This window comes from Tamandua tetradactyla, chromosome 6 (assembly GCF_023851605.1).
Source record: "Tamandua tetradactyla isolate mTamTet1 chromosome 6, mTamTet1.pri, whole genome shotgun sequence".
NCBI classification, from domain to species: domain Eukaryota; kingdom Metazoa; phylum Chordata; class Mammalia; order Pilosa; family Myrmecophagidae; genus Tamandua; species Tamandua tetradactyla.
Window position 1 is genome coordinate 144,400,670 of NC_135332.1, and position 25,073 is coordinate 144,425,742.

The 25,073-nt window shown below is 38.8% G+C and overlaps 2 protein-coding genes and 1 non-coding gene across 8 annotated transcripts in view; 1 reads left to right on the forward strand and 2 right to left on the reverse strand.

Moving 5' to 3' along the window:
* The window catches only part of RGS22 (regulator of G protein signaling 22), a 268,718-nt gene extending 249,731 nt beyond the window's left edge, over positions 1 to 18,987 (reverse strand). For 3 of the 5 annotated variants that reach the window (XM_077167336.1, XM_077167342.1, XM_077167349.1), the window contains exon 1: positions 18,845 to 18,952. Coding sequence is in view for 1 of the 5 variants with exons in the window: in XM_077167343.1 (XP_077023458.1) it covers positions 18,845 to 18,906 (62 nt within the window). In the remaining 4 variants the exon portion in view is untranslated. Of the gene's footprint in view, positions 1 to 3,356; positions 3,468 to 18,844 lie in introns of all 5 variants that reach the window. The other 2 variants (XM_077167341.1, XM_077167343.1) reach the window with 2 other exon arrangements.
* Positions 16,568 to 16,671, reverse strand: LOC143689310 (small nucleolar RNA U13). Its single transcript, XR_013178752.1, has one exon. It is a non-coding gene; the product is annotated as a small nucleolar RNA U13 (small nucleolar RNA).
* On the forward strand, positions 18,976 to 21,559 carry POLR2K (RNA polymerase II, I and III subunit K). 2 transcript variants are annotated; one of them, XM_077167352.1, is made up of 4 exons: positions 18,976 to 19,100; positions 19,760 to 19,829; positions 20,175 to 20,267; positions 20,917 to 21,559. In XM_077167352.1, exons 2-4 carry the CDS (start codon positions 19,769 to 19,771, stop codon positions 20,937 to 20,939), a joined length of 177 nt encoding a protein of 58 aa, XP_077023467.1. In that variant the 5' UTR covers positions 18,976 to 19,100; positions 19,760 to 19,768; the 3' UTR covers positions 20,940 to 21,559. The 2 variants fall into 2 exon arrangements, with proteins under 2 accessions (XP_077023467.1, XP_077023466.1); XM_077167351.1 differs by lacking the exon at positions 18,976 to 19,100 and adding an exon at positions 19,432 to 19,578.
* The last annotated feature ends 3,514 nt before the right edge of the window (positions 21,560 to 25,073 follow it).

Here is a 25,073-nt window from a genome sequence, read left to right on the forward strand (position 1 = left end):
TTTCTAATGTTGAACCATCCTTGCATACCTGGGATGAATCCTACTTGGTCATGATGTATAATTCTTTTAATGTGTTGTTGGATACGATTTGCTAGAATTTTATTGAGGATTTTTGCATCTATATTCATTAGAGAGATTGGTCTGTAGTTTTCTTTTTTTGTAATATCTTTGCCTGGTTTTGGTATGAGGATGATGTTGGCGTCATAGAATGAATTAGGTAGTTTTCCCTCCACTTCGATTATTTTGAAGAGTTTGAGGAGAGTTGGTACTAATTCTTTCTGGAATGTTTGATAGAATTCACATGTGAAGCCGTCTGGTCCTGGACTTTTCTTTTTAGGGAGCTTTTGAATGACTAATTCAATCTCTTTACTTGTGATCGGTTTGTTGAGGTCATCTATTTCTTCTTGAGTCAAAGTTGGTTGTTCATGCCTTTCCAGGAACCCGTCCATTTCATCTAAATTGTTGTATTTATTAGCGTAAAGTTGTTCATAGTATCCTGTTATTACCTCCTTTATTTCTGTGAGGTCAGTGGTTGTCTCCTCTTCCATTTCTGATCTTATTTATTTGCATCCTCTCTCTTCTTCTTTTTGTCAATCTTGCTAAGGGCCCATCAATCTTATTGATTTTCTCATAGAACCAACTTCTGGTCTTATTGATTTTCTCTATTGTTTTCATGTTTTCAATTTCATTTATTTCTGCTCTAATCTTTGTTATTTCTTTCCTTTTGCTTGCTTTGGGGTTAGTTTGCTGTTCTTTCTCCAGTTCTTCCAAGTGGACAGTTAATTCCTGCATTTTTGCCTTTTCTTCTTTTCTGATAAAGGCATTTAGGGCAATAAATTTCCCTCTTAGCACTGCCTTTGCTGCATCCCATAAGTTTTGATATGTTGTGTTTTCATTTTCATTCGCCTCCAGGTATTTACTAATTTCTCTTGCAATTTCTTCTTTGACCCACTTGTTGTTTAAGAGTGTGTTGTTGAGCCTCCATGTATTTGTGAATTTTCTGGCACTCACCTATTATTGATTTCCAACTTCATTCCTTTATGATTCGAGAAAGTGTTGTGTATGATTTCAGTCTTTTTAAATTTGTTAAGACTTGCTTTGTGACCCAGCATATGGTCTATCTTTGAGAATGATCCATGAGCACTTGAGAAAAAGGTGTATCCTGCTGTTGTGGGATGTAATGTCCTATAAATGTCTGTTAAGTCTAGCTCATTTATAGTAATATTCAGATTCTCTATTTCTTTATTGATCCTCTGTCTAGATGTTCTGTCCATTGATGAGAGTGGTGAATTGAAGTCTCCAACTATTATGGTATATGTGTCTATTTTCCTTTTCAGTGTTTGCAGTGTATTCCTCAAGTATTTTGGGGCATTCCGGTTTGGTGCATAAATATTTATGATTGTTATGTCTTCTTGTTGAATTGTTCCTTTTATTAGTAGATAGTGTCCTTCTTTGTCTCTTTTAACTGTTTTACATTTGAAGTCTAATTTGTTGGATATTAGTATAGCCACTCCTGCTCTTTTCTGGTTGTTATTTGCATGAAATATCTTTTCCCAACCTTTCACTTTCAACCTATGTTTATCTTTGGGTCTAAGATGTGTTTCCTGTAGACAGCATATAGAAGGATTCTGTTTTTTAATCCATTCTGCCAGTCTATGTCTTTTGATTGGGGAATTCAGTCCATTAACATTTAGAGTTATTACTGTTTGGATAATATTTTCCTCTACCATTTTGCCTTTTGTATTATATTTATCATATCTGACTTTCCTTCTTTCTACACTCTTCTCCATGCCTCTCTCTTCTGTCTTTTTGTATCTGACTCTAGAGCTCCCTTTAGTATTTCTTGCAGAGCTGGTCCCTTGGTCACAAATTCTCTCAGTGACTTTTTGTCTGAGAATGTTTTAATTTCTCCCTCATTTTTGAAGGACAATTTTGCTGGATATAGGAGTCTTGGTTGGCAGTTTTTCTCTTTTAGTAACTTAAATATATCATCCCACTGTCTTCTAGCTTCCATGGTTTCTACTGAGAAATCTACACATAGTCTTATTGGGTTTCCCTTGTATGTGATGGATTGCTTCTCTCTCGCTGCTTTCAAGATCCTCTCTTTCTCTTTGACCTCTGACATTCTAACTAGTGAGTGTCTTGGGGAACGCCTATTTGGGTCTAATCTCTTTGGGGTGCGCTGTACTTCTTGGATCTGTAATTTTAGGTCTTTCATAAGAGTTGGGAAATTTTCAGTGATAATTTCTTCCATTAGTTTTTCTCCTCCTTTTCCCTTCTCTTCTCCTTCTGGGACACCCACAACACATATATTTGTGCGCTTCATATTGTCCTTCAGTTCCCTGATACCCTGTTCAAATTTTTCCATTCTTTTCCGGACATTTTCTGTTTCTTTTTGGAATTCAGATGTTCCATCCTCCAAATCACTAATTCTATCTTCTGTCTCTTTAAATCTATCATTGTAGGTATCCATTGTTTTTTCCATCTTTTCTACTTTATCCTTCACTTCCATAAGCTCTGTGGTTTGTTTTTTCAGTTTTTCTATTTCTTCTTTTTGATCAGCCCATGTCTTCTTCATGTCCTCCCTCAATTTATCGATTTTGTTTTTGAAGAGGTTTTCCATTTCTGTTCGTATATTCAGCATTAGTTGTTTCAGCTCCTGTATCTCATTTGAACTATTGGTTTGTTCCTTTGACTGGGTCATATTTTCAATTTTCTGAGCGTGATCCATTATCTTCTGCTGGCGTCTGGGCATTTAGTCAGATTTCCCTGGGTGTTGGACCCCACAGGTTGAAAGATTTTTCTGTGAAATCTCTGGGTACTGTTTTTCTTATCCTGCCCAGTAGGTGGCGCTCGTGACACACGTTTGTCTACGGGTTCCACCAGTGAAAGTTGCTGTGGGTCCTTTAACTTTGGAAAACTCTCGCCGTAGGGGAGGTTCGGCAGCCGAAGCGTCTTGGAAGAGTGCCAGCCGGCCCAGGGGTCCGAACACGGGGAGCGTCGCCGGCTGCTGCAGCACGGGAGAGCACCCGACCAAATTTCCTAGTCGGCCCGGGGCGCCAAGCGTGGTGGGAGGGCACCAGCTGTCGCAGCCCGGGAGAGTGCACTGTTCCCAGCCAGACCGGGGAGGCACATGTTTGGAAGGGACCCCCCGTTCACCGTTCTCCACAGTCTGGGGATTTCCGACCCAACTCTCTCAGTTGGTCCGGGGGGCCTCGCGTGGTGGGGGCACCAGCCGCCCCGGCCCAAGGGGACCGCCTGCCCAATTCTGCCAGCTGGCCTGGGAAGGAGGAAAGGAGGGACTCCGGCCGCTTGCTGTCCCGCCCGGGAAAGCCCGCGCCCCTCAGTGATCTCACCCGAGCTGATTCTCCCAGTCAGCCATTCCAGGATGGGGCACGCCATCCCTTTGATCTCCGTCGTGGCTCCGGGAGCTGCTCTGTATTGTCTCCACTCCCCCAGTAGCTGTTCTGGAGGAGGAAAGGTGAGGGTGGCAAGGCTGTCGAGGCCGGTGGCGGAGGAGCCGGTGAAGGCGGAAGAGGGCACGGTGGTGGTTGGAGAGCCGCCGGAGCAGGAGGGGGAAGAGGGGAGAAGAGGGCGGGCGGGCTGGCTGCTGCGGGGCGTGGGGGCCGCGCGCCGGGCTGGCGGACAAAGAGGGGAGAGGAGGGCGGGCAGGCTGGCTGCTGTGGGGCTTGGGCACCGCGCACCGGGCCGGTGGACAAAGAGGGGAGAGGAGGGCAGCGGGCTGGCTGCTGCAGGGCGTGGGCCACTTTATTTATTTTTTGTCCTTATTTTTATTTTTATTATTTTTTACTCATCTATCCATATCCTGTATGAAGGGAGTGTCAGCTACAAGGTCTTTCTTTCATTTGTTTTTGGTTCTTTTTGCCTGGGCAGGCATTGGGAATCAAACCCAGGTCTCCAGCATGGCAGGCAAGAACTCTGCCTGCTGAGCCACCATGGCCCACCACCCCCTTTTTTTTTCTATTTTATTTTATTTTTTTTAGCCACAAGGTTTTCACAATCACACAGTCACACTGTAAAAGCTGTATAGTAGAAATGGATAGCACAATAATGTAACTACACTGAATGAAGCTGAATGTGAGAATGATAGAGGGAGAAGGGCTGGGGGCATGTATGAAATCAGAAGGAAAGATAGACAATAAAGACTGAGATAGTATAATTTAGGAATGCCTAGAGTGTACAATCATGGTGATTAGAGATACAAATTAAAAAATGTTTTTGCCCTTCTGGGTCAAGATGGCGGCTTAACAACGTGCGCGTTTTAGTTCGTCCTCCAGAACAACTACTAAATAACCTGAAACAGTACAGAACAGCTCCTGGGGCCACATCAGTGACCAGACACACAGCGTACCCCAGTCTGAACCAGCTGGACCGGCTGCGAGCACCCCCCAGAACCGTGAGTTCCCAAAGCTGTGGCGGCCAGCGCCCCTCCCCCACAGGCCGCTTCCCAGAGGGGAAAGAAAAGGACTTGACCAGCAGCAGGGACTGGACACAATCAAATGCCAATTGTGGAACTAATTAACAAACTCTGACTACTAAATATAGGCCCCCAGCTTAGGTGAACCTGATCAAAGCAGAGGTTGCTCATTTTTGCCCTGGCGCCAAAGGGGCAGGACTGACAGAAAAAAGGGGGAAAAAGAAAGAAAGAAACAGAGGTTTTTGTGGCTGTTGATCTACAAAGGCTTGACTGCCTCTGGATACAGCAGCAGGACTTTTCAGGCTGCAACTGCCCCAGGCATAGGCAGAAGTGAGCTCTTTTGGGGGCTTATCTGGAGCTTCTGCCTTCCCCAGGGGAGGGGTGAAGCCCAAACTCAGGTGGAATCCCTCCATCAAGGAATTCAGACCCCAGGATTTGGTAATTTGAAGCCATTAAAACCAGCCTACAACCTCTCCTCTGTCTCCACCATGCCCCCAGCAGGGAGAGTCTGCCAAAGTTAAAGGCACCACATCATCCTATGCTGGTGGGACCTGCAGTCAGACAAGTACCACACACAGGACAGGATAAGAAAAACAGAGTCCAGAGACTTCACAGGAAAGTCTTTCAACCTGCTGGGTCTCACCCTCAGGAAAAACCGATGCAGGTGACTCTTTCCTCCTGATAGGAGGCCAGTTTGGTCTGGGAAAATCTGCCTGAGGTATACAATATCTAAGTAGACCCTCCTAAGTGTGTGTGGGGGAAAGGCACCACACAAGCAGGGCAAGAAACAAGAAAACAAGAACTGAAAAATTCTCCTCTGTTAAACAAAACTTAAGCTAAAGGTCCAGGTAAAGCTGAACTGAATGCCAAAGAACAGATAGACAACAAATGCATCCAGCAAGAAAATCCTAGATAAAAGAAGTGAAAGCAATCTCCAGAATAAACTAATTAAGGGAATTAAATGCCTAGACACCAGCAACAAATAACAAATCACACTAGGAAAATTGAAGATATGGCCCAGTCAAAGGAACAAACCAACAATTCAAATGACATACAGGAGCTGAAACAATTAATTCAGAATGTACAAACAGACATGGAAAACCTCATCAAAAACCAAATCAATGAATTGAGGGAGGATATAAAGAAGGCAAGGAAAGAACAAAAAGAAGAAACTGAAAGTCTGAAAAAACAAATCACAGAACTTATGGGAATGAAAGACACAGTAGAAGAGATGAAAAAAACAATGGAAACCTACAATGGTAGATTTCGAGAGACAGAACATAGGATTTCAAAACTGGAGGATGGAACATCTGAAATCTGACAAGAAACAGAAACTATAGGGAAAAAATGGAAAAATATGAGCAGGGACTCAGGGAATTGAAAGACAATATGAAGCGCATGAATATACATGTTGTGGGTGTCCCAGAAGGAGAAGAGAAGGGAAAAGGAGGAGAAAAACTAATGGAGGAAATTATCACTGAAAATTTCCCAATTCTTATGAAAGACTTAAAATTACAGATCCAAGAAGTGCAGCGTACCCCAAAGAGAATAGATCCAAATAGACATACTCCAAGACATTTAATAATCAGAATGTCAGAGGTCAAAGAGAAAGAGAGGATCTTGAAAGCAGCAAGAGAAAAGCAATCCATCACCTACAAGGGAAGCCCAATAAGACTATGAGCAGATCTCTCAGCAGAAACCATGGAGGCGAGAAGACAGTGGGATCATATATTTAAATTATTAAAAGAGAAAAACTGCCAACCAAGAATTCTATATCCAGCAAAACTGTCCTTCAAAAATGAGGGAGAAATTAAAACATTCTCAGACAAAAAATCACTGAGAGAATTTGTGACCACGAGACCAGCTCTGCAAGAAATACTAAAGGGAACACTAGAGACAGATACGAAGACAGAAGAGTAAGGTGTGGAGAAGAGTGTAGAAAGGAAGACTGTGAGTAAAGGTAAAAAGAAGGAAAATTAGATATGACATATAAAATCCAGAAGGCAAAGTAGTAGAAGAAATTACTACCCATGCAATAATAACACTGAATGTTAATGGATTAAACTCTCCAATCAAAAGACATAGTCTGGCAGAATGGATTAAAAAACAGGACCCATCTATATGTTGTCTCTACTCAAAGGACACGAGGCCAAGGACACAAATGGACATTTACACACCAATGTTTATAGCAGCATTATTAACAATTACCAAGAGATGGAAACAGCCAAAATGTCCATCAACAGACAATTGACTAAACAAACTGTGACATTCACATAAGATGGAATATTATGCAGCTGTAAGACAGAATAAAGTTATGAAGTATGTACCAACATGAATGGACCTTAAGGACATTATGCTGAGTGTGATTAGCCCGAAACAAAAGGACAAATACTGTATGGTCTCACTGATATGAACTGACATTAGTGAATAAACTTGGAATATTTCCTTGGTAACAGAGACCATCAGGAGATAGAAATAGAGTGAGATATTGGGTAATTGAAGCTGAAGGGATACAGATTGTGCAACAGGACTGAATATAAAAACTCAGAAATGGACAGCACAATAATACCTAACTGTAATGTAATTATGTTAAAACACTGAATGAAGCTGCATGTGAGAATGATAGAGGTAGGAGGGCTGGGGACATAAATGAAATCAGAAAGAAAGAAAGATGGTAAAAATCAAGATGGTATATTCTAGGAATGCCTAGAGTGTATAATAATAGTGAAATGTACAATGTACAAATTTTAAAAATGTTTTTGCATGAGGAAGAACAAAGGAATGTCATTATTGCAGGGTGTTGAAAATAGATGATAATACTTTAAAATGTCACCTTATGTGTGAGACTAAAGCAAAAAATGTTTATTTGTTACAATATTTTGACTAGAGCATTTCCTAATATAACTCATGTAGATAGTTTGATTGAATGTCATAAGTACTTGGAATCTCAGATAGGACATGAGATTTTGTTGGTTTGTCCAGAGTGATGCCCCGATTGAATCCCAGAGTGATTTGATTAGTGACTGGAAAAGTATTTGCAAGCCCCCTTTGGGGAATGGTGAGAGTGGGGAGAAATTCAACTTCCCCAAGTTGAATTCTTGATATTCTCACAAGCAGTGTGGACAACCAAAGCTATGGGCTGAGCCCCCAGTCTTGGGGTTTGTTCATATGAAACTTAACCCCACAAAGGATAGGTCAAGTCTACTTAAAATTTAGGCCTAAGAGTCACCCCCAAGAGAGACTCTTTTGTTGCTCAGATGTGGCCTCTCTCTCCAGCCAACATGACGAGCAGTCTCACCACCCTCCCCCTCTCTGCATGGGACATGACTCCCAGGGTTGTGGACCTTCCTGGCAATGTGGGACAGAGATCCTGGAATGAGCTGAGACTCAACATCAAGGGACTGAGAAAAACCCTAGAATGAGCTGAAAATTAACATCAAGGGATTGAGAGAACCTTCTCGACCAAAGGGGGAAGAGTGAAATGAGACTAATTGTCAATGGCTGAGAGATTCCAAACAGAGTTGAGAGGTTATCCTGGAGGTTATTCTTAGGCATTAAGTAGATATCACCTTGTTGTTCAAGATGTAGCGGAGAGGCTGGAGGGACCTGCCTGAAAATGTAGAGCTGTGTTCCAGTAGCCATGTTTCTTGATGATGATTGAACAATGATATAGCTTTCACAATGAGACTCTGTGAATGTGAAAACCTTGTGTCTGATGTTCCTTTTAGCTACTATATCAACAGAAGAGTAGAACATATGGAATAAAAATAAATAATAGGGGAACAAATGTTAAAATAAATTAAGTTTGAAGTGTTGGTGGTAAATGAAAGTGAGGGGTAAGGGGTATGGTATGTATAATCTTTTTTTTTTCCTCTGTTATCGTTTTATTTCTTTTTCTGTTGTCTTTTTATTTCTTTTTCTAAATCAATGCAAATGTTCTACGAAATGATGAATATGCAACTATGTGATGGTATTAAGAATTACTGATTGTATATGTAGAATGGAATGATATCTTAATGTTTTGTTTGTTAATTTTTTTAATTAATAAAAAAAGTTAAAAAATGTTTTTGCATGAATGTCAGAATTTCCAGGGTATTGAAAATAGAATATCATTCACATTTTAGAACTTCAACTTTTATGTGATACTAAAGGGAGAAATATTTATTTGGTGCAAAATATATATTTTGACTAGTGCATTTCCTAATTTAACTTGTATGGTCAGTTTAATTGAACACCATAAATATACAGAACCTTGAATAGGGCATGAGATTTTGTGGGTTTGTCCAGGTTAGTGTGATTCCCTGATAAATCCCAGAGTGATATGAACAGTGAATAAAGAAGTATTTACAAAGTCCCCTTGGGGGAATGGGGAGAAAGAGGGAAAAAATCAACTTCTCCATTTGGAGAATTCCTGATATTCTCACAAGCAGTGGGGACAACCAAATCAACAGACTGAGCTTTCAATTTTAGGGTTCACCCCTATGAAACTTATCCCTGAAAAGGATAGGCTAAGTCCACTTAAAATTAGGCCTAAGTGTCACCCCCAGAGAACCTCTTGTTGCTCAAATGTGGCCTCTCTCTCTCTCTAAGATGACATAGCAAGTGAGCTCACTGCCCTTCCCCTCTACATGGGACATGACTCCCAGGGGTATAAATCTCCCTGGCAATGAAGTACAGAAATCCTGGGATGAGCTGGGACTCGGCATCAAGAGATTGAGAAAACCTTCTCAACCAAAAAGGGGAAGAGAGAAATGAGACAAAAAATGTCTGAGAGATTTCAAACAGAGTCAAGAGGTTATCCTGGAGCTTTACACATTATATAGATATCCCCTTTTTAGTTTATGATGTATTAGCGTGGCTAGAGGGAAGTACCTGAAACCACAGAGCTATGTTCTGGTAGGAATGTTTCTTGAAGATGATTGTATAATGACACAGCTTTTACAATGTGACTGTGTGATTGTGAAAACCTTGTGTCTGATGCTTTTCTTTTTGTCTAAGTATGGACAGATGAGTAAAAAATATTGATAAAAAATAATAAGGGGAACAAAGGTTAAAATAAATTCAGTAGATTGAAATACTAGTGGTCAATGAGAGGGAGGGGCAAGGGGAATGGTATGTCTTAGTCTTTTCTTTTTTATTTCTTTTGTTGGAGAGATGCAAATGTTCAAAAAATGATCATGGTGATGAATACACAATTATGTGATGATACTGACTGTATACCATGTATAGAATGTTTGTATGTCAAGAATGTATGTTTATTTATTAAGGTTTACAATAAAAATATTTTTAAGAGAGAATGTATGTTTGTTTGATAAGGTTAACAATAAAAATGTTTTTTAACAAGCTGCATAGTGATACAGCCATCTTCAAGAATCAAGAATACTGAAAGACAGTTCAACAGTTTCAGGTACTTCCCTCTAGCCACTCCAACACAACATAAACCAAAAAAAGGAGAGCTATATAATGCATAAAAATAACCTCAGGAGAACCTCTAGGCTCTGTTTAAAATCTCTCAGCCATTGAAACTTTATTGTGCCTCATTTCTCCCTTCCCCCTTTTGTTCAAGAAGGCTTTCTCACTCCCATGATGCTGGGTCCTGACTCATTCCTGGGAGTCATATCCCACTTTGCCATGGAGACTTACACCCCTAGGGGTCATGTCCCATGTAGGGGAGAGAGCAGTGAGCTCACCTGCTGAATTAGCTTAGAGAGAAAGGCCACATCTGAGCCACAAAAGAAGTTCTCTGGAGGTGACCCTTAGGCATAATAATCAGTAGGCTGAGCTTCTCCTTTGCAGGAATAAGCTTCATAGGGCAAACCCCAAGACTGAGGGCTCAACCTCTTGAGTTGATTGTCCCCCACTACTTGCACAAATATCAGGAATTCCCCAGATGGGTAAGTTTAATATTTCCTCCTGTCTTCTCAGTCCTCCAAAGGACTTTGACAATCCTTTTTTATTCTCTGCCCAAATTACTATGGGATGCACTGGGGGCAACCACCAACTTATACAAACCAAAAAAAGAGTTCACTCCCTATTCAAGATTTGATGCAATCGTGGTGTTCAAATAAACTGACCATACAAGTCACACCAACAATGTCCTACCAAAAGTATAACTTCTGCACCAAGTAAACATCTCCTCCCCCTGTACCACATAGGAGTTGAAGTTTGAAAATATAGACCATATCATCCTTTACTCTGTGTTCTCATATTCCCAGCCCCATCCAGATCAGCTTCATTCATATCTCTAGTTGAAGTCTGATCACTTTTTCAACTTTTTAAACAGTTGCTGTAAGGGGTAATGCCCATCTTTATAGCTTCAGAGCTCTAACTCTGATAGACAAAACATCTTGAGCTAATAAACTAATTCAGCAAAGTGGCAGGATACAAGATTAATGTGCAAAAATCAGTAATGTTTCTATACACAAGCAATGACCTAACTGAGGAGACAAATAAGGAAAGTCTCACAAAGACAGAAGGTTCCAGAGTATGACCAAGCCACACCCAAATAGCATCTCAGAACCTAGAAACCAAAGTTATAATTCAGGAATAGATGTGACTGCTCTAAGAGGTTACAATCTAGGAACCTTTAAAGTAGGCCCCAATCTGATAATCCATGGTCTCGATTTCAATTCTCTGAGTTTGTATACTTAGTTGGTCCACATGAGTGAGGACTGATAATATTTGTCTTGTTGTTTCTACCATTTCATTCAACATACTGTCCTAGTTGCATGCCTCACAACTTCATTTGCTCTTGCAGCTGCTGAGTAGTCCATTGTATGTGTATACCACAGTTTCCCCTTCCATCCTTTAGCAGATACACCACTAGGCCCACTGCAAATTGTGAACACTGCCGCCATAAGCACCAGTGTGCAAATGTCCTTCCATATCCCCACTTTAAGTTCCCCCAAGTATGTACCTAGCAATGATGTTGTAGGAGCATATGGCAACCCTACCCCTAGACTCCCATGAAACCACCACACTACCCTCAAAAGGGGCTACACCACTCTGCTTCCCTACCAACTGTGAATAGGTACATCACTTTCTTCACATTTGCTCCAACACTTGTATCTCTCTGTTCCTTTTTCCATTTTTTTTTTTTTGCATGGGCAGGCACCAGGAATCGAACCTGGGTCTTCAGCATGGCAGGCCAGAATTCTACCACTGAGCCACCATCGCACTGCCCTCTGTTCATTTTTAAACAGTATTACTTGCACATCATACAATCCAACCTAAGTGAAAAATTAATAGTTACTACTATAATCACATAGCATCTTTGCCACCACAGTCTATATAATGACATTTCCTTTTCCTCTGCAAAGAATCTCACGCTCTGCTCCAATATCCTCTGCTTATTGACATTTAGTTTTAACATATTGCCTTCATTATACTCAATGGAAACATATTGCAATGTTATTTTCAACTATAGACCCTAGCTTGCATTGATTATGTTTTTCCTGCATATCATCTGTGCCAGTTTCAAAGGATTTATGTACTGTAAAAAGGCAGTGCTTTAATCCTAGGCAATCTTTTATGAGCAGTGATTTCTTCTAATCCCTATTCTGTCCTGTATGTTGGAAACTTTAATTAGATTTTCTCCAGGGAGATGTGACTCCATCAAGTGTGGGCATTAAACTTGATTAGGTAGAGACGTATCTCCACCCTTTTCAGGTGGGTCTTAATTAGTTTACTGGAATCCTATAAAAGAAGAATTATTTTGGACAAAGCTTCAGAACGACATACCCACAAGAAGCAGAGAGTCCACCAGCCAGCAACCTTTGGAGCTGAAGAAAATGCCTCCCGGGGAGCTTCATGGAGCAGAAGGCCTGGAGAGGAAGCTAGCAGATGATGCCATGTTCAACACATGCCTTTCCAGATGAGAGAGAGACCCTGAACTTCATCAACCTTCTTGAATCAAGGTATCTTTCCCTGGATGCCTGAGATTGGACACTTCTATAGCCTTGCCTTAATAGGGACACTTTCATAGTCTTAGAACCGTGAACTTGTAACTTATTAAATTCCCCTTTTTAAAAAGCCATTCCATTTCTGGTATATTGTGTTCCAGCAGCTAGAAAACTATAACACCATCCCATTTTCAACACCTTGCAATGTTGACATTCATTTGTTCTCCTTCATGTAAAAACATTCTTAAATTTGTACAGTTAATCACCATCATTGTCCACTCCAGGCATTCCTAGGTTACTCTGTCTCTCTGTAACTATTATCTTTTCTTCTGGTGTCATACATGCCCCCAGCCCTTCTCCATCAACCATACTGATATTCAGCTTCATTCAATGTACTTATGTTATTATGCTACCATCAGATAGTATTGTGATGTCCTGTTGCACATTCTGTATTCCTTCAGCACCAATGCCCAAATCCTTCCCTCTTTCTATCTCCTGATAATCTGTGTTCTTAACTTTAACTCTCAAAGTTTACTCACTAATGTTAGTTCATATTAGGGAGACCATACAGTATTTGTCCATTGGATCCTAGCTAATTTCATTCATCATAATGCCCTCAAGGTTCATCAATGTTGTTAAATGCTTTGTGACTTTATTCTATCTTAAACAGCTGTGTAGTATTTCATTGTATGTATATACCAAGCTTGTTTAGCCACTGGTCTGTTGATGGACATTTGGGTTGTTTCCATCTCTCAGCAATTGTAAATAACACTGCTATAAACATTGGTGTGCAAATATCTTTGGATCCTTGCCTTTAACTCCTCCAACTACATACTTAGTAATGGGATTGCTGGATCATATGGCAAATCTATATTTAGTGTCCTGAGGAACTGTCAAACTGCCTTCCAGAGCAGTTGCACTAGTCTAGAGTCCCACCAACAATGAGAAAGTGTGCCTCTTTCTCCACATCCTCTCCAATAACGTTTTGTTTTCTAATTTTTTTTATAGTGGTCATTCTAGTGGGTGTCAGATGATATCTCATCATGGTTTTGATTTGCATTTCCCTAATAGCCAGTGAAATTGAGATCTTTACATATGCCTTTTAGCCATTTATATTTCTTCTTCTAAAAAGTGTCTGTTCATGTCTTTTGCCCATTTTTAATTGGGTTGCTTGTCTTTTTGTTGTTGCGGTGTAGAATCTCTTTATATATTCTGGATATTAAACCCTTATCTGATATGTAGCTTCCAAATATTGTCTCACATTGCATAGGCTGCCTGTTCAGTTTCTGGATAAAGTTCTTTGATACACAGAAGTGTTTAATTTTGAGGAGAACCCACTTTTCTATTTCTTTTTTCATTGCTCATGCTTTGGGTGTAAGGTGTAGGAAACCACCTTATATCATAAGTTTTATAAGATAGTTCCCCACATTTTTTTTTTCTGAAAAGGTTTTATGCTCTTAGCTCTAATGTATAGGTCTTTGATTCATATTGAGTTAATTCATTTGCATATGGTTATCCAATCTACAAACACCATTTACTGATGAGGCTTCTCTCTCCCAGTTGGATTGGCTTGACTGCCTTAGCAAACATCAATTGTCCACAGATAAGAGGATCTATTTCTGAGCACTCAATTCACTTCAGTTGGTTAGTATATCTATCTTTATACCAGTGCCATGCTGTTTTGACCACTGTAGTTTTGTAATATGCTTTAAAATCAGATAGTATGACACCTCCCCCTTCATCTTTTTCAAGTTATTTTTGGCTATTCAGAGCACGTTACCCTTCCAAATAAATTTGTTACTGGTTTTTCTATAGCTGAAAAATAAGTTGTTGCGATTTTAATTGGTATTGCATTGAATCTATAAATCAATTTGGGTAGAACTGACCTTTTAACTATATTTAGTCTTTCAATTCATGAACACCATATGCCCTTCCATTTCTTTGGATCTTTGTTGATTTCTTTTAGCAATTTCTTGTAGTGTTCTCTGCATAGGTCTTTTGTGTCCTTAAATTTATTCTTAAATATTTGATTTTTTTTTTTTTTGGTTACTATTGTAAATAGAATTTTTTTTCTTATTTCTTCCTCAGATTGCTCATTAATAGTGTATAGAAACATTACTGATTTTTGGGTGTTGATCTTGTACCTTGCCACTTTGCTGTACTCATTTATTAGCTCTAGCAGCTCTGCTGTAGATTTTTGGGGATTGTTGATATATAGTATCATGTCATCTGTAAACAATGAGAGTTTTACTTCTTCCTTTCCAATTTGGAATTTCTTTTTCTTGTCTAATTGCTCTTGATAGAACTTTCAGCACAATGTTGAAGAACAGTGATGACAGGGGGCATTTTTGTCTTGTGCCTAATCTTACAGGGAAAGCTTTCAGTCTTTCCCCATTGAATATGATGCTAGCTGTGGGTTTTTCATATATTCCCTTTACCATGTTGTGGAAGTTCCCTTCTATTTCTATCCTTTGAAATGTTTTTATCAAGAAAGGATGTTGAATTTTGTCAAATGCATTTTCTACATTAATCAAGATAATATGTGGCTTTTCCACTTTGATTTATTGATATGATCTATTACATTACTTGATTTTAAATAAATCCCCCTACATCATTGTGTGTAATTCTTTTAATGTGCTTCTAGATTCAATTTGCAAGTATTTTGTTAACGATTTTTGCAACTATATTCATTAAAGAGATTGATCTGTAATTTCTTATCTTGTATCTTTGTCTGACTTTGGTATTAGGGTGATGTTGGCTTCACAGATGTTAGGTCGCTTTCCCTCTTCTTCAAATTTTTGAAGAGTTTTAACAGGATTGGTACTAATTCTTTCTTGAATGCTTGGTAGAATTTACATATGAAGCCATCTGATCCTAGGCTTTTCTTTGGGGGAGGGGGCTTCTTGATGAGCGAACCATCTCTTTACTTGTGATTGGCTAGTTGAGGTCACCTATTTCTTCCAGAGTCAGTGTTGGTTGCTCATACTTGTTCTAGTTGCTAGCTGCCAGAATGTGAATACACCAGATATGGAATTTAATAAGTTGCTAATTTACAGTTCTAAGGCTATGAATATGTCCCAATTAAAGCAAGGATATAGAAATGTCCAAACTAAGGCACCAAGAAGAGGTTACCTTCGTTCAAGAAAGGCTGATAAAGTTCAGGGTTTCTCTCTCAACTGGAAAGGCACATGGCAAACATGGCGATGTCTGTGTGCTTTCTCTCCAGGCTTTTTGTTTCATAAAGCTCTTTGGGATGTTTTCCTTTTTCAGCTTCAAAGGTCTCTGCTCGCATGGGCTCTTGTGGTTCTCATTGCCCGGTCATGGCTCTGTTCTCTCAAAATCTCAGGCCTTTTTCCAAAATGCTTCTTCTTTTAAAGTATTCCAATAAACTAATCAAGAACCACCTGGAATGGGTAGAGTCAAGTTTCCCTCTAATCCAAGGTAAATATAAACAATTGGGTGAGTCACATCTCCGCAGAGAAAATCTAATCAAGTTTCCAGCCTACGTCATTGAATAGGGATTAATAAGCCATAATGGCACCTTTCCTGGCTTTTTTTCTCAAGCCTGCAGCAGTGCTTTCAGCACCTTAAATATGTCATCCCTCTGCCTTCCTGTTTCCATGATCTCTGATGAGAAATTGGCACTTAATCTTATTGGGGCTCCCTAGTGAGTCCCAATAAGATTTAGCATGTGGCTTTGAGAATTCTCTCTTTATCACTGGCATTTTGCTATTGATTATGAACATTACATTGTGCGTGTATTTCAGTTTAACCTGTCTGGAGTTCACCGAGTGTCTTGGGCACATATATTTATGTCTTTTGTTAAGTTTGGGAAGTTTTCAGCCATTATTTCTTTGAATGTTCTCTCTGCCCATTTTTCTCTGTGTTTTCTTTCTGGAACACAGACAATGAATATATTGCTATGATTGATGGTGTCACACAGGTTCTGTTCACTTTTCTTCAGTTCCTCGACTGAATGATTTTGATTTTCTTAGTTTCAAGGTCAATAATTCTTTCTTCTGCCAGCTCCAATTTCCTGCTGAACCCCTCTATGGAAAATTTAATTTCATTTACTGTGGTCTTTAGTTGTTTCTTTTCTTTTTAATAATTTCCATCTCTCTATTAATATTCTGTTTATGTACAGCTACCATTTTCATAATTTTCTGACTTTCTTTGTGCATTTTTTTCTTTAGCTCTTTGAGCATATTTAAGATCTTTTTTTTTTCCAGATCAGATGGGTAATGTGCTGATGTGGTAACAAGATTCAAGGGGGACACATGTCATGCAAACGTGTAAATGCCCAACCATCATACTCATGAACCACTAAAAGATCATATTTAGGACCGTTTTTAAAAGTCTTTGTCTAGTATGTCCCAAGTATGACCCTTCTCATTGATGGCTACTAATGCTTTTCTTCTCCTTTGCCTGGGCCATTGCCTGCTGTTTCTTTGTACGCCTGATAACCTTTTGTTGAAACCTGGACATTTTAATATCTAAGGTGTTGTCTCTGGAATTTAGACTCTGAGGCATCCGTTCCTCAAGCTTGTATCTAGGTAATGTTAAGACAGAGCTTTCCTTGGATGCCAGTAGATACCAGAAAGGTGGGGTGGGGGGGAGAAAACACTTTCCCCAGTCTTTGCAGATTGATCTGTTGAAGTGCTATTCTTCAGGGCCCATACAATGAGTGTAGAGAATAGCCCCAGATCAAATTGTAGGTATCTCCCTGATCCTTTCTTCCAAGTACCTTGTTCTGGGCATGTGTGCATGGCCCTAGAATTCTCCTATGACTCAGGTAGAGATGTCCCCTCTTACTGGGTACTGTGCAATATGACATATACACAGCAATCCCTTGCTTCAGGCAGCACTACTTGATGGCTCTCCCACAATATTCTGTAGGAGAACTTTGTGAACTGCCTTCTATACACAGGGCTAGTTTTGTGACAAGAAGTCCCTCAGGCCACAATCAGACATATTGGGTTAGATTTACATGATCCCAGTACATGCAGTAGGGTTACTCTCCTCTCTCTGGAACCAAGATCAGGGATCTACACTAAGGGGATGTCAGCTCTGTGCCAAGCCAGCGAGGGATGGAGAAGGGGCCAGTCAGGATGCTTCCTATTGCTTTTAAATGTCCTTTTCCTTGATTTGGTACTTGTTCTGTTACTGCAGTCCTTTAACTGTTTTCTAGAGCTTTATTAAAGGTATTTCTGTCAGTTCTTGCTGGTTGTTTCTGTGGGGGGACAGAGCTCTGAAATTCACTCCACTATCTTGATGAGGGATGGAGAAACCCATTTGTATTCTACACGTGTAGATCCATTCTTATCTCCATTGACTGTATTATGTACCAGAGTCATCTTAATACCTCAGATAGACAGAATACAGGAGAGCTTGGAAGTATGAACAGTTCATATCCTGGACCTCTCCATTATTTCTTTCTCCTATTACACCAATAGTTTTATCTAACACATCTTGTAGGGAAACTTTGTTGTGACTCTTCTATTGGATTACCTCTTCTCTTTTGTTGAGATGAGAGGTACTTTTTAACAATATCCATAGTCAAAACATGTATTTATGCTCTATTTTTAGCCTGTTTGGGAAAGAAGCAGGAACCTGTACGTTTCCCTGGAAATTTTTTAATTGGCATCTAAGAAACTGGAAGATCAAATTAAATCTCTCCAATTGTTCCGTGGAGGTATAACCACAGTTTGAACTCCTGGAAGCAAAAGGTGAAGTCCAAAGGTCTCAAGTTGCTGGATGGAGGACAGGCAAGAGGACAGTCTATTTAATAAGAAACCAAATAAAAAGACACAATAAATGTGTAAAAGAAAGAAGTCTGCCTCTCCAATTAACTTTATAATAGTTGTTAACAACTGGTGAAGTTACTTTCTGAATGTTAATAACTTCACTTTCTTCTCCCTACTTCTTATATAAGTAAAACATCTGCTATGAAAGAAGTAAACGAATGTAAATATTCTAAACCCATCTGACATTTTTATCTTTGAAAGAACGCATGTCCTCTGAGCAGGTGGCTTTGTGCTTCCAGGAATACACGGGCTGGAGGGAGTCAATGGGCAGCTGCTTTAGCCCATTAAACCTACCAAAATGCACTCACTTTCAAGAGGGAGTACTTTAAGTTCCTGCCCTCTCATCACCTTTGTTTTAAAACGAGTAAAAGGATTAAAGTGTGGGAAGGGATGAAAGAGCCTAAGCGAAAAAAGGCCAAAAAGCAAAAAACGAAAGAATATAAACGACAGGCTACTCTACTACTTCAACCCAAGCATTCAACTTGCTATCATAAACAAGATTTGAAAAACAAAATCTGGAAACTTTTTCTACGAGGAAATCAGCGGTGGTATCGATTCTTCTATATTCATACGAGTAACGACTAACCTAGGCTTCCAGACACTTCTGTCATCTCAGTTCCTCTTTAACCCTCTGCCCTCCCGGAAATGTGTCATTTTCTACCGACCTCATTAGGCGGAAAAGCAAGTCTCCTTCGACTTACAGAATTGTTAAAATGCTTCGCTTTCCTGAAAAACTGAAAACAGCTGGGGCCGAAACAGGCATTTATCTCCACAGAATCTAACGCCAAAAGTCCGTGCTTCACCGTCTCTATTCAATTCCGACTCCTCAGCCACGCCCAGGACGGATGAGCGTGACGCCTCCGCTGCGTAATATGCCGGCGCCGGAAGTTGGTGGTAATCCAGCCGCGACCCGGGTACTGCTTGCGATCCTTGCGTGAGCAGATTTCTCCGTGCTGTGTGAGTAGGGAATGAGAAGGCTAGGTCTTGGGCGTGGGTATTTGGGCCTAAACTTGGAAAACTCTGGGGGGGTTAAGTCTAGGACTGGGCTTAGTGTTGAGAGAGGCTGTGGATACGGCCGAGGCTGTCAACCGTTTGCCTGTTTTCTTTTAGTCTAAGTGTTGAGGTTACTATTCGTCGTTATTTCATTTTTCTCTTATCTTCCGGTAGCGTGTATCCCTGTTAAGGGACATAAATTTTTGGCCATCTGATGCAAAAGCTTGGAAAAAATATAACTTGTATTTGAATTAAGTGAGAACGCGACCTTTGCAGTCGGACCTCTCTCTCTCTCTGCCTTCGCTAGCTGAGTAATTCCGCGCAAATTAACTTCTCTAAACCTCGGTTTCTTCATTTGTAAAATAGCAAGAGTAATACCTCCTAGGATTGTTGGCGAGATTATAATGAGATAAAGTGTATGAGATATTGTGTCCAGTTTGCGGTAAGCGCTCAATATATTTTTTCCGACCTTTAGATATTTTCTTAGGGTTTGAAAAAAAAGTACAGGTTAATAGTAAGGACTTTTTTTTTTTTTAAAGCTTTTGCTGCTGAAAAATGTGGCCTGGTTGAGTATGAGGAACCCTTTGAAATTGATATTCAGTATTTTGTATCTGTGATTTCAGGGACTAACAATGGACACCCAGAAGGACGTGCAGCCCCCAAAGCAGCAGCCAATGATTTATATCTGTGGAGGTAAGAGGAGGACGTAGAAAAGAAAGTTTTCACTTAAGTTTTTTGAAAATGGTTACATTTGTCCTTTGTTTAAATGAGGCACTGATCTTTAAAGTTCTAAAGTAGAACACTATAGAAACCACCCTAAAAGAACCCTTATCATTATGATTTCATTTCTTGAAAATGAAATAGACTCTTGGAAAAAGTCTATTGCCCACCCTTTTTTTCTTTCCCCCATGATATATTTAGTAATAACAACACACTCTGAGGTTTAGATTTAATGGTTTGGATGAAAAATTTTAAGATAATTTGCTTGTCTGTAATGTTTTCCTTTTAAACAATGAGTAAACATGTTTTATTTTCCAGACTGTCACACAGAAAATGAAATAAAATCCAGGGATCCAATCAGATGCAGAGAATGTGGATACAGAATAATGTACAAGAAAAGGACTAAAAGATGTATCCTTTTAATTGTGTTTTCTAATTATGAGGTAGGAGGAAATGAAGAAGAGTGCTTGGATTAATAGTCAAAGACTGCTTTTTGATAAAGATGGCAATAATTTTAGAATTTTTTACTTTAAAAAAGCATGATTAGCATTTTCATGGACCACTATGCCAGTGATAGGCTCTACAAATTCTAACTACAGTTGATTTTGATTCTCATAACTTTTTTTTCAGGGTTTCTGAATTTATATACATTACTTATTCTTGATCATGATTTTGTGGACATACTATATTATAAAGGAGAAATGCAAATATTGGGTATACTACCAAATGGAGAAGTAGAACCTACATTATTAGCTCAAGAACTGAGAATAACTTATGTGGTAACTAGCAATTTTTAAAAAAATCTATGAGTTCTCACCCCTTCCTTTAACATCACTTCAGTGTTTTGATATATCAGTCTTTTGTATTGAGAAAGTGTGATTAAAAAATCAAAATAGTTTTTTCAGGTCATCACCAATTATAGTTAATAGTGAATTCCATTCTTTTGTCCATTTTAAGTTAAATAGCAAACTAGGTTATTGCAAAGAGAAGGTGCCTTGGAAGTGTTTAAAGTTTTGTATAATTTTAAAGTATTTTTTGTCCTTAACTCAGGTAAATACAGTGGTGGTTTTTGACGCTCGATGAAACATGAATTCAGAGTAACATCTTTTGTAGTTGGATTTGCTGTGTTTCACATTATTTGTATAGTTTTTGATTAGCATACTTTATGAATACAACTGCAGTATACGCTTTCATTTTCCCTCACTTTTAAAACCATATTGTATTTAGATATCTGTTAATGCTTTGTAGAGAGAAATTTTCTTTTTTGTGTTGTTATTCAATTGCATGATTTATAATTTAATTTTATCATATATTTAATCCAACACATGATAAGGTTAGAATTGCTTTTCTTAAACCATAGTTTTAATCAAAACTTAGTAGCACTGGGTCTTTTGTTTAAAATACAGGTTTCTAGAGCATCTGAGGGTTTGAGTAAATATATTCTTTGGAAACTGTTGTCACCAGTTTATAGTGTTTGTAAACTTGGCAGTGTCATTTGGAACAGGGTATACCAGTGTACTTGCTATCAGTGTACATATATCATTTTGACTCTTGTTTTTCATGTATTACTTGATATGACTCTCTCTATTTGTACATATTGCTTGATCATTTTTAAAATCTTGTGAGAGAGAAGAGAAATTTTAATGGTTGTTCTCTGAAAGACAAAATCAACCCCTAATAAAGTGAATGAAGCAGACTCTTAAGCCTGGTGTGATTTCCTGTGTATTGTCATTTAATAAGTTAAAAAATCCTGCTTTCAGAATATAAGAAGAATGGGAATTAGTTTACACTAAATTATTGGATAAATGTTTAAATCTTTTGCCTCAGTCTTAGGAATATGGCATTGATGCTCACATCTGTACTCCATCTATTCTAAGATTCCATCATTGTGGAATGTCATGTCAGCCTCCTTAGCATGAATTTTAAAGATTAGATATATTCCAATTTTGTTAATAACCATGTCTGTCTCTTTTTAAAGAGTACTTCCTTAATCCAGGCTTTTCTTTATCTGTGATGTTTAAAATTTTGTGATTCTGGTACGTTCCTTTTTGACCTTATCCTTTTCAGACATGGAGATCCTAATATGTATGCTGTCTCCTTATGACAGCCCCTTAAGCAAATAAACCCTAAGTGTAATGTAATCACACTTTTCTTAACTGTTCTAATTCATCCTAGGTCTTTTGTGTATTGATAGTTTATTTGAATATTGTTATTTGGTTAACTAGGCAGAATGGTTTAATGGAAAATTGCTACAGCTGGAACTCAAGACCTATGTTTTCAGTCAGTCTCTTAACCTCTTTGTACCCCTTCTATCTATAAGATGAAAGTAATTTAACCTGTTACCCACCTGGATATTTTTATGAAAAAAAAATATGAGAAAATAGATGTAAATTTGCTTTTAAAAGATTCTTTGAAATAGTGCTCTATAAATATAAAAATCAGTAAATTTGAGCTTGAAATTTATATATAACTTGGCCCTTACTGAACTGCTTACAAACAACTGTGAACACTGTTTTTTGTTTTTCACTAAAAAAAATACTGAATGGAACTTAGAATTATAAGTTTCAGCCTTGCCACTTATTAGCTTGATTTTAGATACTAATTTCAGTTTCATTGTCAAAGTGGAGGAATAATGATGGTCAGTGTGGTTAGGTAACAGCATTTTGAAAAAGAGCTAAGATCTTGAGAAACTGATATTATGAAAAATTCAAATATAGCAGATGAAATTAGAAATGACCAGCCCTAAGGAACAAAATATATAAATACATGGCTAAGGAGACATAAAAGCAAGTTGCCACCTCCTCATATTCACATAGGCACTCATATCCCCACCCCTCCCAGAATAAGTTCATAGTTAGTCAAGGGTGGGGATGTTGTTATTTGAGCAGAGGGCTGAAGGATGAGAAAGAGACTGTCATTGGAAGATAAAAAAGAACATGTCTGAAGTAGAGAAAATAGCCATGGGAAAGCCCTAGGGTGGAACATGAGCTTGTCTTGTTCCCACTTCAGAATGAAGCCCATGTGACTGGAACTTCGTGAGACAGGAGAGAGTGGGGAAGAGACAAGGTTGCAGAGGTAGGGAAGGGCCAGCACACTTTGGGCCTTGTGATAGGAAGCCTTTTTGAGAAATAAGTAGGATATTAACATGTTTAAGGCTTAAAAGATCACTCAGGGTATTGTGTGAGAATGGATTGTACAGAAACAAGAGTGGCAGTGGGGAACCAGTTATGAGACATCTGTAATAGTTCAGACTAATAATCATGGTGACTGGGCCAGGGTGGTAGCTGTGAAGGAAATGAGAAGTAGCTAATTGTGAGAGGTATGTTTTGAAGTTGAACTGTAAGACATATTGATGATTGGTTAGTAGTCATGAATTCTGGAAACAGCATGGGCTTTGACATAAGGCTTTGGGTCTAGATGCCCACATTGACCCTTTTTAAGCTGGCTGTGTGACCTTACCAGCCCTTACTTCCCTTATTTATAAAATAGGTGTGAAATAATAGCACCTACTTGTTTTAATATCAAATGATATTAAATCCATGTGTGGTGGTTTGAAACTATATGTATCCCAGAAAAACATGTCCTTAAATTTAATCCATTCCTGTGGGTATGGACCCACTGTAAGTAGGACCTCTTGATGAGGCTACTTCAGGTAAAATGTGACCCACCTCATTCAAGATGTGTCCTAATTCTCTTACTGGAGTCCTTTATAAGAGAAAGTAATTCAGACAGAGAGAGATAGCCAAGGAAACAAGAAGCTGAAATCAACGAAACCTGGAAGATACTAGCAGATGCCACAATACGTCTTGCCATGTACGGAGGAGCGAAGCATTGCCAACAGCTGGTCTTTGGGAAGAAGGCATTGCTCTAACGATGCCTTGATGTGGACATTTTCAGAGCTTCAAAACTGTAAACTAATAAATTTCCATTGTTGAAGATAACCCATTTCATGGTATTTTCTGGAGTAGCCTAGGAAATCAAAACACCATGTAAAACTCTCAGCCTCATAAATGTTAGCTGTTATTATCAGCAGTGATACTGGGTACATGGGTAGTTCAGTTGTTAGAATGCCCGCCTTCCATGCGGGAGACCCGGGTTCAATTCCTGGATCATGCAAAATCACTGATACTGTAATTGTTACCATTTTCCCCACTGATGATTGTATTATCCTTAGGTTGGTGCTCCAACTCCCAGCCTTACTGGGAAAAACCAGTTAGGAATCCAAATGAGAGATTCAGTCTTGATTCATTCTATCATTTAGACTGAATTTTTTCATTCTGTTGCAGTGTTTTGTGTGTATGTGTGTATGAGTAAATATCTTGTAATCTCAGAGAAACTCACACCCTTCGTTGTGGAAAGTTTTCCTGAATTATTTCATTACTTTCACAATTTCTTTTCTCTCTTTCTAGAACCCCTCAATAAAAAAAAAAAAAATCAAGTCTTGGGCTTCTTTGACCTAACTTATTTTTTTTCTTTGCTGTTTTCCTTTTTTTCTGAGAGATTTTAACTTTATCTTGTAATTGTTCTGTTGGGTTTTTCATTTCTAGTATAATTTTAATTTTCAGAGCTTAGTTTTCTTTTAATGTTCACACTCAAATATACACCATTCTGTTCTTGTTTCTTGGAAGCAATGTCTTCTATTATTTCTGAGGACAGTAATGATAATTTTTATTTGCCTACAGTGTTCTAGTTCCTTCGAATTGCTTATTATCCTGTTTGATTATTCACCGTAAGTGTATAATTATATAACTTTTGGTTGTATAGTTATGACCAAAAGAAACATTAAGTATTAGTGAAAAGAGCAGGGTATGTGGAATTACAACCACTCCCCCCCAAACTTAGTTTCCTTCCCTAGGGAAGTCAGAGTAGGCTGAGTCCTTTAAACATTAGGCGTAATTATGGAGGAGGTTTGCTACCTGGGATGTAGTGTGAGGTGACTTTGCAGGAGTGTGATGCTGTTCCTTATGATGAAGAATTTAGTAAGGCAGTCTAAGGATTATTGTACCGTTTGAATCCATTTTTGTAAACATGAAAGTTTAACATTCTCCAGCACTGGCAATGGAGTAATAGTATACATGTATCATATTTGGGACATTGGAATTTTTACCATTATTAGCACCTGCTTTGGGTCTGTAATTTAAGTGCAAAGGGGAAACGTACATTTATTTAGCCCCTACCAAGTGCCAACTACTGTACTAGGTTATTTACATTCATCTA